Source organism: Sinocyclocheilus rhinocerous, unplaced genomic scaffold (genome assembly GCF_001515625.1).
Source record: "Sinocyclocheilus rhinocerous isolate Xijiao unplaced genomic scaffold, SAMN03320098_v1.1 scaffold1724, whole genome shotgun sequence".
Taxonomy (NCBI): Eukaryota; Metazoa; Chordata; class Actinopteri; order Cypriniformes; family Cyprinidae; genus Sinocyclocheilus; species Sinocyclocheilus rhinocerous.
In genome coordinates, this window is record NW_015626034.1 from 343,626 (window position 1) to 357,209 (window position 13,584).

At 36.7% G+C, this 13,584-nt stretch overlaps 1 protein-coding gene across 2 annotated transcripts in view; it reads right to left on the reverse strand.

Moving 5' to 3' along the window:
• The window catches only part of LOC107708546 (epidermal growth factor receptor-like), a 72,058-nt gene extending 59,070 nt beyond the window's left edge, over positions 1-12,988 (reverse strand). For both annotated transcript variants that reach the window (XM_016512818.1, XM_016512811.1), the window contains exon 1: positions 12,760-12,988. In XM_016512818.1, the coding sequence (XP_016368304.1) occupies positions 12,760-12,838 (79 nt within the window). In that variant the 5' untranslated portion in view covers positions 12,839-12,988. The remainder of the gene's footprint in view (positions 1-12,759) is intronic.
• Between the last annotated feature and the right edge of the window lie 596 nt (positions 12,989-13,584).

Here is a 13,584-nt window from a genome sequence, read left to right on the forward strand (position 1 = left end):
GGAGTCAAAATGGTTCCCATTGCTTAAAAGGCAAAAACGTCTTATTTGACGTCTTACAAGTTTAGTCAGCAATACACTCACTACACGCAGTACAGCAGACATGATGAGTTTTCAATTGGATATTTTGAGGAAAAACAATTTCGGTATTCTAGGACAAAAGATCATTCCAGACTTCAAAATGGGCCACTGTCAACCACAAAATGTGGTACTGATTCAATAAACGGCGCTTTGTTTGCGCTTGCTTGTGTTAGTGTGCATTTTAGCGTATGTGCGTCAGGAGCTGCTGGCCTAGAACTGTCATCCTGTTTCTCAATGTTTTCCTTTACGGTTTTCTTTTTTTCCCCCTTTTAAAGTTTGCTAAATATACACTCCATGGAATAATAAATGGAAACAGCACTTTCCAATTCAAAGGGTCTGAGAACAAGCACCTGAACATCTAAGCACAATTCTGAAAAAAACTATTACACATCCTCCCAGATCATCTGTCTAATATGCATACAGTAGTCACTAGATACCAGATATGAGGGGTCCATCCTCAGCGGCGTTATATTGCGATCGGACAACTAGCAATGTTTGATCAAATAGTAAAGTCAAATATTTGAGTAACTGTTTGACGCTTAAGACATGACAGACTCTGTTTGCTATGTTTTTGCATCTGTCAAAATCCTGTACAATGTGTTCTCTGCAATATTACACCTCAGTGATTTCCAATAGCGAATGAAAATATAGCCACCAATGAATGTCAGTGTGCACCACACCGTCAATGTTGTCATGCTGTTTCTTTGTATGGCTCTATTACTTTATTCAAAACTACCATACAAAGACTTAGCCTGATTTAAATTTTGATATCAAATTTCAACATATTTAATTTTGATATTTTTGGTGGCATAAAGTTAAAAAAATGTCAGGGTGATACAATTGTCCTTATATATTTAAATGAAAAAGGAAAATAAAATAATAAATCATCGTAGAGAGTACCTCTGCAGACCCTCAATTCTGTGTGTCAAGGTCAATATGTCTTCTAAAAGTTCAGAAAAGTTGTTTTTTTTGTACGTTAGTTCAGGTTGTAAAATGTGTAATTAATGAATAATTCTTTATATTTGTTAAATATATATCTTAGAATAAATATACTTCAAAATATTTATAAAGAACAAATAATTTAATGCGTGCACTCATGTATTTAATGTGCAAGTTAAATATATGTAATCTGGTTAAACAATATGACATTCTTTAATGACAGTCCTTAAAGGGTTAGTTCACCCAAAAAAGAATTTTACAGTCATTAATTACTCACCCTCGTGTTGTTCCAAACCCGTAAGACCTTCGTTCATCTTCGGAACACAATTTAAGATATTTTTGATGAAATCTGAGGGCTCTCTGACTTTATTCCACATTTTCGTCTCTACTGCGTCACTTGTGGCTCGTGTTCACGACAGTATCATTTTTTCGTTATTTTTGTTTTCTTTGCGCAAAAAAGTATTCTCGTAGCTTCGTAACTTTACAGTTGAACCACTGATGTCACACGGACTACTTTGTCGATCATCTTGGTACTTTTCTGGACCTTGAACGTGGTAGTTACCTTGCTGTCTATGGGAGGGTCAGAGAGCCCTCAGATTTCATCAAAAATATCTTAAATTGTGTTCAGAAGATGAACAAAGGTCTTACGGGTTTGGAACAACACGAGGGTGAGTAATTAATGACAGAATTACAATTTTTGGGGGAACTAACCCTTTAAATCTAAATATTTGTTTAAAATGGTTATGTTTTCCATATGCATTCAACATTAATACAAAGAAAATTCTAAAAACTTGGCAATTTGTTTTAAACCTGATTTTTAAAAGACTTTCATTTTCCTTACCATGGACACTCTTATTTTTTTATTGACCCACAAGTAAAGAAGAAATATATATATATACACATATGTGGTGGTCTTTTCTAGTGGACAATTAAATGTGATGACAAATCCTGTGGGATTTGCACAAACTGCATCTTCTCACCTGAAGCCACACCCTAATGAGATGTCAAGAATGAAAAGGAAAGTTTTTCCAGCCTGAATTCCAAGGTCTCTTTCCACCATAGATAATGGAACTTGATAATGGAAATGCTATAAACTCCATGACGTCCAGGTGCAATGCACCATTTCCGGGCACATTCATGAGTTTCCAAACGTAGTCTTCCCATGATCTGGCAAACGTCACAGAACTAGCTTGAGAATTAGCATGCATGTTAACATGCAGACAAGGATTTTTTTTAAGAGTTAAGAGTTCTTATTGAAAGAAAGAAAGAAAGAAAGAAAGAAAGAAAAAGAAAGTGCTTTTGTCACAGGTAATCACAGCGTTTAGATCTAAACAGATTCTGGCTATTTCAAGCAATCCCTGTCACTGCAATCAGCATACAATCGAACTGTCAGAGCTGCCACTCGACTGTGAACGACAAACAAACTCGAAGAGAACATGGAACTAACCCTTTAAATCTAAATATTTGTTTAAAATGGTCATGTTTTCCATATGCATTCAACATTAATACAAAGAAAATTCTAAAAACTGGGCAATTTGTTTTAAACCTGATTTTTAAAAGACTTTAATTTTCCTTACCATGGACACTCTTATTTTTTTATTGACCCACAAGTAAAGAAGAAATATATATATATACACATATGTGGTGGTCTTTTCTAGTGGACAATTAAATGTGATGACAAATCCTGTGGGATTTGCACAAACTGCATCTTCTCACCTGAAGCCACACCCTAATGAGATGTCAAGAATGAAAAGGAAAGTTTTTCCAGCCTGAATTCCAAGGTCTCTTTCCACCATAGATAATGGAACTTGATAATGGAAATGCTATAAACTCCATGACGTCCAGGTGCAATGCACCATTTCCGGGCACATTCATGAGTTTCCAAACGTAGTCTTCCCATGATCTGGCAAACGTCACAGAACTAGCTTGAGAATTAGCATGCATGTTAACATGCAGACAAGGATTTTTTTTAAGAGTTAAGAGTTCTTATTGAAAGAAAGAAAGAAAGAAAGAAAGAAAGAAAAAGAAAGTGCTTTTGTCACAGGTAATCACAGCGTTTAGATCTAAACAGATTCTGGCTATTTCAAGCAATCCCTGTCACTGCAATCAGCATACAATCGAACTGTCAGAGCTGCCACTCGACTGTGAACGACAAACAAACTCGAAGAGAACATGACACTTCTGTCACATAGCTCTTTCCTTTATAGCAGTCGTATGGAGAAACATTCAAAAACTGCAGTCTGCCTAAAGAAAACCCTCATTGTTCTCTGCCAAAGAGAGAGAGAGCAACTCCAGCAAATGAGGCACTGACTTCTTCGCCGGTTTTAGGTAACTGCTCAACAGTTTATCAAAGCAGGAGGTTCGTCTTTTTCCGGCGAACTCATTTGACTTTCTCTGCAGCTCTTGAAACTCCAACCGCTTCAGCAGATGTGATTCTGGGAAAGCCAATCACTGGGGAGAGGCATCAAGACCCTGAAACAACCAGCCTTCACATGCTGAAGGCCCCTTAGTAACGAACAATTTTTTACAATCGCCCTCCCGGGAACTCAATATGGAGCCATGAGTGGGCTCTGGTAACTCATCTTGAACGAGCGTTCAGAACGGATGATGAAAACTTAGTAGAGGTGGAGGAGGAAGTATGCAGGTATTAAAGGCAGGAAATTGATGCCGGGCATTAGATTTTGCTGAGAGAAATCACAGCCGGCCGTCTGCAAAACCAATCACGAGGTCATGCAAAGCGTGTTCAAACAGTGTGGGAGCTCGATGACAGATGAGGACAATGAGACAAAAAATCAGGATGGTGAAGAAATCGCAAGGTTTCAAGGTGTTTTGCATATAATTACCTCACTTTATAGTGTAAACAATGATGTTGAAATCAAAGAAATGTAAACAATATTGAAACAAAAACTCAAGGTGTCAAGCATGTTTATTTAGTGGGTAGAGACTTGTGTCAATTGGATTTGCAAAATTAATCATTTGTAGGCAGCGAGCAAAGCTCTTGAAAATAAATCAAGAAATCACGATTGTCACACAGAAGAGATTGAGATTGCAGGGCTCGACAATAAGGACTGCCCGATGGCCCGGGGCCAGTGTGAAAGACGCTCGGGACAGTTGACGGGTTTGTCACTGGCTTGATCAGGCCACTGTTGCGGCGTCACGGAAGTTTATCATTTGCACATGTTTTTAAGCCTTGCCAATCTAAACATTCAAGTGATTGTAAAGGGGTCATCGGATGCCCGTTTTCCAAGTTAATATGATTCTTTAGGGTCTTTATGAAAAGTCTATAATATACTTTGGTTAAAATTTCTCAATTGTAGTGTAAAACAACACCCTTTTTACCCTGTTAAAAACAGCTCTTTTCACAGCGAGCCGTTTTGTTGCATGTTCCTTTAAAGGCAAATGAGCTCTGCTCACCCCGCCCCTCTTCCCTGGGGTGACGAGCCGTTCACTGAGAGACTAAACTTAAAGGGGTCATATGATGCGATTTCAAGTTTTCCTTTCTCTTTGGAGTTTTACAAGCTGATTGTGCATAGATAAGATCCCTGAAGTTGCAAAGACTAAAGTCTCAAAACCAAAGAGATATTCTTTATCAAAGTTAAGACTCTGCCACGCCCCCCTAAAACGGCTCGTTCTAACACGCCCCCACATATCTATGTCACTATGTGGAAATATTTGCATAATGCTGCCCAAATGTGCACGCAAAGAAAGAAGGCGTGGTTTCAGTAACCGCAGTTAGTGTTGAAGCAGCCATGTCAGGGAGACGGTGTGTGTTTCTAGGTGAAAGCAAAAGCACTTTATTTGGCCTTCCGGAAGTAGATGCATTTAGGAATCTTTAAGATTACTTACAACAGAACAGCAATGCATTTTATGGACAACCGTATCGTGAACCTAGGAGAGGAGCTATTTCTGACTTTGCTATGACAATCTGGTGCTTCTGAATCAGCTACTGTTTTGTTATTAGTTTAAGTATTTGCTATTGACTGTTCAAATGCGGAGTTTTGCACATTGTGTGAGTGTGAGTGTGAGAGATAGATAGATAGATAGATCACAGTGGAGTCAGCTGTCTTAACCGTGGCTTATGTACTGCAAACACATACCAGCTTCATCACTGTGTCTGTCACGAGACTCTGTTCCCCTTTCGGGCTCTGTTTTTACATTTATTTTGAAAGATGAAGCTCGCGATTATGGTAAGGGGGGTTACATTTCCGACGAGTGCTTGCGGTGTTCGGCCAATCACAATGCACTGGGTCAGCTGGCCAATCAGAGCAGACTGCGCTTGTCGGAAGGAGGGACTTTGTAGAAAACGAAGCGTTTGAGAGAGGCGGAGCATAGAGGACCTACAATAATGTACAGTATTTGAAAAATAATGTGTTTTTTGAACATTAAAGCATGTCAACATATTCTGTTACACCAAATACACAAAATAATGATCTTTAAAAAAGCATCATATGACCCCTTTAACTTTAGCCACACTTGCTAACTAGCACATTATTAGGAAAGGCGATTTGCAAAGATTCATTAAAAAAACCTCATACTCACTTCTTCTGTAGGTTAAGCTGGATCACGAATGATTCGCGCGAACATAGATGCGTTTATGTAGATCATTTAAGTAGAAAAACCTAATGAATTGTTTAATTTGAATCTTTGTTCTATTTCTTTATTTGTGCTAGTGCTTGTAATTTGTCCATTTGTACTTTTTTACTGACTGTACACTTGTCTTTAATAATGTTTGAACTTCATATCTGTTAGGCTAGTGGTTTTTCTGTGGTATTGAAATTGGAATCGAGAATTTTACATTTAACTGGTATCTTAAATTTTGATGTCATATAAGCTTGTTTAGCCTATTAGAATACAAGATAACATGGGTCAAAAACAATGATAACAAGGTTTTTTGTTAGTTTTTTTGTGGCAGGGCCAGTGAAAATGTTCGCAGGGCAAGTAAAAAAATTTAACCACTAGCCCAACTAGGCCAGTAGAAAAAATCCTTAGCATTGAGCCCTGGATTGTGATTTCCATTTGTCAATTATTATACAACTCTGCATAAATATAAATCTGTTCGTTGGATCAAATGTGACCTTAATCCAAATTAACTTGTGATTTATAGTTACATTTTGACAGTGTTCTTCCTTAGGTATCGATCCCGTGACTTGTATTGCTCAGAGGATGTACTTCAAATAATCATTTTTGTCACTCTGAAAGACTGTAATTGTAAAATTTCCATCATTGTCTATTTTTTAGCTGTCATGTCAATTGGGTCAAAATTTTCCTGATTTTTCTATGGTCACACCACCTTAATCTAGCCAATATGACCAGTAATTAAAAATAATAATCTTACATACAATCTTACACAATCCTAAAATGTAAAAAAAAAAAAAACAAGTGAAAAAGTAAAAATAATGATGTACACTGACATCATATTTATGTGTTTTATTTTAATTACATCAGAATTAACAGGACTGATTGACTTTCATTGTTTAGTCACAAAACACAATGTTTAAAGATATTTAAATGATGACATCATTTTCATTTTTATGTGAATTAGCTTATCCATCATGCCATTTCTTGTTTAACAGCAGTAATTTAGGCCTATATCACTATTGAGCTACAGTAAAGTGAACTGCACCATGCGAAACAAAGACTTTTAAAAAATGAAAATCACTGACAAGCATGTGGAAACGTCTTCTTTTCATTATTTCTCTGAATTGGGGAATGTATGGATTACATCAGTGTCACTATAAATAAAATAACTACGCTACTAGTGGTACAATGGATCACAAATCTCACGGTTCGGATCACATTACGGTTTTTGACCCACGGATCGGATCATTTTTCGGATCAGCAAGAAAAGAAAAATATTTCAATTTAACTTACTTTCCATTTATTACTTAAAGCAAAGTACTTCTTTGATACCACAGCAAATACTACTAGATTAACTAAGAAAGTTTAAACATGAGAGACAAGAGAACAGCCAGTAAAAATAAGAACAAATACACAAATTACAAGCATAGACAAATACAACAGAAAATGTTACAAATTAAATAAGGTTGGTAGTATTCAAATACAGAAATGTAACAATTAGGGAAAATAACACGGCAGAGTGTTCACTGTATAAATTAAATATAGATTTTTATCACAGCTGTTTTGTTGTTTGATGATCATTAATAACACCAGCATTATTTAGGATTCAGTTCGGTGTTCGCGCGCCATCTGAAACGCGTGTGCGCACTTCATGTGTGTGCAGCTGTGCGCGTAGAGAACAGCGCGCGAGTAACGAATCGAGTTCCCTTCGTTGTTTAAAATTCGCTTGCTTGTGTAAATATGAACAAATTATAAACTTATACTCTATTATGGTTAAATTTTGCAATTAATCCGTGGATCACATGCGTGCCGAACCGTGGGGCTTGGTCTGTACGGATCACGGATCAACTACGATCCGTTTAACCACTATACGCTACATCTTTACTTCATATAGAAAGTAGAACATTAGCCAATTGTGTGTTAAAAAGTCCTGTTTTCTAACAGTCACTTGGCTGAGAGTGAGTGCTCAATTGATGTACTGAGTTAAAATAATGTTTTTTCTTGTTCTTTTCTGTCAAAATGACAGAAAGTGTTTTGAATTAGTCAAAGCTAGGCAAATGGTGGAAAATTTTCTGTTAACTCAACCTCTGGTGTCGCAAGCACCGTGCTCTACCTGTTGAACTACAGGAAAGCTGTAGGCTCAAAGCATTCCTTTGCAATGATTTTTATTTGGTGAGGAGATGTTATTTAGCCCCCAGAGTACACGACTGAAAGAGAGCGAGAGAGATGATGAGAGCGAGAGCGAGAGAGCTGTCATCACTATTAAAACTGCATGACACTAGCAAACCAGTGCCAAAAACTGTTCCCATGTCAATTAACTGACCAAGATGTTCCAGTCAATCCAACTGCATATGTTATTTACATTTATTTTTATTTGGCAGAAGACACAATGAAATGATGCCTGACAGTTTACGGTCCTCCATCTTGGACCGTCCCGAGGCGGGGGAGGAAGGTAATGGGAATAAAGAGCAGTATCACATCTCAAATTCAACTCACAATTAGGGGAAAACAGGGTTGATGTATTTCCCAAGATCACTGGCTAAACAATTCATAATCCCAATGGAGAACATTGATGGTCTCCAGCCATTACTGGAAGAACTGACAATGATGGCTTTTTGAAGGAAGATATGTGACTGCAAAAGAGGACAATCGGATTATGGTGCACTTTTTATCTGCCGTATGACAAATCAAAAAGACTATTTATCATAAGAAACAAGTTAAATTGGCAGACCTGGGGAACATGGAGTGATGTGCAACCAGTGTTTTGGAAATTAGGTGAGCCTGTAATTATGAAAATGGTATGTTTTGTTACATTTTATAAGGTATCAGTGTTGGCAAGGATATCAGGGTGTTTTCAAGACAAAATCTAAATGGTATGATGCCTGAGGCCGAACAGGCAAAACACTCACAAGAGTGCAAAACAAATCCATCTATGACCTTCATCGTTAACAAGAAACAAATCAGAATTCTTTGAATAAATGAGAGAGACTTGAGATGAACAGGATTCCCAATTGGAGAGTTAAACCTGGATAAATGTAAAGGAATTAATGAAATGAAAAAAAAAATCAATTCTGCCATCATATACTCTCCCTCATATTGTTCCAAACCAGTATGACTTTATTTCTTCAGTGGAACACAAAAGAAGATATTTTGAAAAAATGTCAATACAATGAAAATCAACATGGTCCAAATTAGACCCCCAGTAGCTGAGTCTTGTATGGCCTAAATAATTCTTCAAAATATCATCTTTTGTGGTCTATTTAAAAAAAAAAAAAGTCATATAGAAATAGTACAATATGAGGCTAAGTAAATTATGGCAGAATTTGTATTTTTGGGTAAACTATTAAGACATCCTACTCTAGCCTTTGACTTGTATATGATAATGATATTGGCTATAACTAGACGATATGACATGCATATATACTGGGTCTGTCAATCTTACACAAAAACCTTTATGTATTTTCCTTTTCAAGTCTTCTGAAACACACAACAGTTAAAAAAGTAGTTTTGTGTGATGAATTGAGTTGATTCATTCAAAAGCCATTCAAAAGATTAATTCAATGATTCATTCACGACTCAAGAGTTCAACTCAACTTCAGTGCTTCACATCTCTCTGGATGGGAAGATTATTAGTGAAAAATGTCTTAGATTTCAGTCTGTTCCTTATAAAACTATCATATGGCTTAAGAAGTCATAAGGAGTTATTTTCTATATTTTGATGGTGTTTTTGCATCCTGTTGAATTTTGAAAGCGCCAGTTCCCTATTCATTGTAAGTGAATGTAAAGAACGCCCATTGCAATTGTTTTAATTCCTCCTTTTGACATCAACAAAAGAAAGAAAGTCATATGGGTTTGGAACAACATGCAGATGAGTACATGATGACAGAAGATTAATATTTATGTGAACTATCCCTTTAAAGGAAACTGTTTAAGATCATGCTCTTACTCACTGTCTCGAAAGTTCCTAAGCATGCCAGCGACTCGATAAGGAATGGTACAGCATGTGATGACTGTTTTATTTAGCTGTTTTGAAATATTTTGGAGATCTGTCTTTTGGCTCACAAACACAAGCAAGTTGTAAATGATTAGAAGAAGCCTGACTCGACAAGCAGACTCGTGTATGAGACGCACCATCTAGTACAAAAAAGCTGTGATTAGTTTTTGGATTTTTTTGTGAGTAAATGATGACAGTTTTACATTTTGAGGTGAACTATCCTTTTTTTAAGTTTTCTTGGTTTTCTGCAGCAGTTCTGCTGACATTTTAGAATTTCAGATTAAAATCCTTTGGCTGCAATAAGAATTTATTGAGGTGAAGAATGAGGGTGAAATACTAATGTAACTTATTCCTCTTGACTGTTAAAGAGTTGAACTAAAACATTTATAGAGGGGAAAAAACAGCAATTTACTTTGTAAAAAGCATTGGGTTTGGACTTTTCTAGACATACTGTACACAAATATGCTGACAAACCCCATTCCAACACCTTTACTACTTCAAACAGGCAAAGCCCCAGATCCAGCAAGCACAACTAAAGCTCATCTCACACGTATTTGTATGCTTGAACTCTGAGTCACCTCTGAGCCATCCGGATGAGAGTTATAAGTGTCTGTAGAAGACCTGTGAGCACAACTCTCTGAGATGGACTAGATTAAATCCCCCTGCCTATAGACAAAACTCATTTAAACATACAGTGAAAACTAGTTTTGGGGGACTTTTCTCATTTTGGAATGAGTGAAGTCCAATAAAATTGGAATAACCCACAAGAAACTTGAGTTTAAAGAATATGATCTTATCCGCTTTAGAACAAGCTTTGATTTACAGCCCATCCCTTTATCGGAAGAAAGGAGGAGTTTTTTTCCTGTTCTGCTCTGGTAATATCTGCTTTGAAGCTACTTTTATTTAGGTATAAAAATACACTACAAAAATTTAGATTTTTTCAAAAAGTTTTTTAAAAGAATTATTTAATGCTCATCAAGGCTCCATTTATTTGTTTCACAATATTACAGTTTTACTATATTATTTATTAAATAAATGCAGCCTTAGTGAGCAAAAGACATGTCTTTCAACAACATAAAAAAAAACTGTATTTATTCTTTTGGCCTGTAGTGTTTGTACTCTACCCAAAAGAGTGTTTAACAGTTTCCATCCATACCCACATATGGCTCTCTCTGCACTGGTGATTTAGGTGACCACCTGAGAGACATTGTTCTAGGTCACAATGAGGCTGGACGTTATCCAGAGGTCAAATGCCACACTGATGAAAGGAAAGACACACTTGAAAGTCTGTCATGTGGTTGGACTGATGACCAAATGTGGGACGTTTTACTGCAAATTCAAATATAGCTCAACACGGTGCACCTTCAAAACAGCTACTTGAAATCTGGGCCAGCAATGCATTTATCTAGTATTTAACCTGGGCAGTCTATGAAGACTAAACAGCTGTTTCGGTCTAAAATATAACAGATAGCTGCAGCATTTCTCTGACCTTGAGTGAGGCACAAAAGGGAGCCCGAAGACATTATAGGACGTCATGACTGTCCTCACTGATACTGTAATACCTGTCCTCTAAAACACAAGGGGCTGGAAAGCCAGCAATCAGTGCAATTAACAATGACAATGAGTGACTAAACACCACTTAAAAAACAATTTGTTTAATATTCTTCATAGTTCAGACCCTTTCTCTATATAATTTATATATATGGTAGTAGAAAGCAAAAGTTATCCAACTGTAACAAACAGTTGAGTACCTTCAGCATGAAAACGTAACAGCATTGATGATTGTCAAAACAGAACTTACAGTATATTAAAGGAAAGTGATTCCTCTCCTGGCAACGTGACTGTAAACCTGAATGAGTCCAAATGATGAAGCAGACTGTAATAAAGTGATTTGTGTGTGCCCCATCTGTCAGTATTGGCACTGTCATGTGTTCACACACAGGACACCCCTGAGATTATCTTAATAATATGCAAAGTGGCATATAAACACACTTTAACTAATCTAATAAATGTGACGAACTCTAACATCATAGATTAAATAAATGGCTTTAGTTCATTGAATTCATTTCAAAGAAAATGTTCATTACAATAAGCACTGGATCTACTGGGGGGGGGAAATGTGCTTTGTGTGATAAAATCTAAGTCAAATCTAAGTTAAAATGACTGAATCAACCTGACTACATTCGGTTAAACCAACCAAGTCAGGGTCAGATCAAATAAGGCAACAATTATTTTCACTTTTTAAAAAATGTTGACATACTAAAATTGAAAACTACAGTTCTAATTAAAGTGATTCAAATTGCATAGCCATAAGTTTACTGCACGTTTCCTAACACTTTTAATTGAATTATTCATTAAAAATGTTGATGTCAAAAGTTATCGAGTTGAAACATAAAGATGGAGTAAAAATGAAAGTTAAATGATACAAACAAACAAAATCTTTTGACAAAAAAAGATCAAATGTTAATGTCAAACTGTGAAATAAATTTAAAAACAATGTGCAGAAGCTATTTCTACCTGATCGGACACATATAACAATGTAATAACTGTAATCGTATGTAGTTAGGTTGGTTTAAAATATATGAATATTTTTGACTTTGAATTGAAACCAGTCTACTGCAATGTTATCATATGAAACACGTTTTAGGTTGTCTGATAAAACAGTCATAATGCAAGAATCATCATCTTCTCTCAGCCTCTGCTATGCAATTTGAATCATGGCATTGCCACGCAGTATTGCACTATAAAGCTAAAAAATCACAACCTTATTAAATAAGTATGTGGTGGGGTCATATAAATTAAATGTGGGCTGGTAAGTGAAAGGTTGAAAGTTCAAACCCAAGGATTGATCCGTGAACTACAGACACACTCAACCTCAGGTTGTTCCAGAAGGAACATTAGGCTATCTGTGTCTAGTCAACTTCAATAAAAGCGTCAGTTAAAAACTACTTAATCCAAATTATCCAAAGTATCCAAGTGGAAGTTCTCTGTGGGACTGTGAGCACAAACTTCCACTGTTCCCACGCTGACCGAGGTTCCTCAAAGCGCACATCTCTGAAGGTAGGCTATGTGCGCCGTTCCCATCAAGCTCTAGGAGCTCATTCTCCAACGAACTGTCTCAAAGATTAAGGTTTAACCTTATACAGCAAGCCGTTTCACAACACTCCTACCTTTCTTTTCGGGCGTCGCGCAGAAGCTCCATGAGAGCAGCAAGGTAAAAAACAATCCGATCTCAGTTGGTCCTGCCATTTCTTATGTGTAAAGCCTCTCAGACTTCACTCCATAGTTAGAAGGGCTCTTCTTTCAAGGGTTTCTCAGTGTTCAGAGATCTTGCCTTCTCGTCTTCTTGAGAAAACTCGCTCGGCTTGGCTGTAAACTTTGACAGCTCCTCCTCCGCGCTCGCGAACCTCGGCAGAGATAGAGGCGCGTTCTGCTGGACAGAGCTGCGCTCGTGACGTCAGCAGCAGGGAGGCTCCTGCGCGTGCTGTAAGGCGTTCAACTTCAGGTAGCTACTTATTGATCTCGATGTTTGTGACATCATTTCGATGCCAAATGAAATCTTTAACCTGCTGTCAATCAACAATGAAGACCCGTAGTGAAGAGAAATAACAAATGAACACATCTGTTTTTGTCACAAACTAATACTCACATAGCTATTTGTCTGCAACAAATTACATCTACAACGTCTAGCACTCAAAGGTAAATACAGAGTGCTGTTGTTACAGCTTAATGCACCGATGAATTGGAAAATAATAGAAATAGGCTTATATTGTGGTAATCAGATTAACATGTTCAAAATGAATCCCTCCATTTTAATGAAAAATAATATATTAGTAAACTAAACTAACTAAAATAATATATATGCACACTAACATTTTAAAGTTTGGGGTCAGTGAGACCTGTATTTTTGATTAAAAAATACAGAAGAAAATATTGTGAAATACCATTACGATTTAAAATGTTTTTTTTATATATTTTTTTATTTTAACATCTTA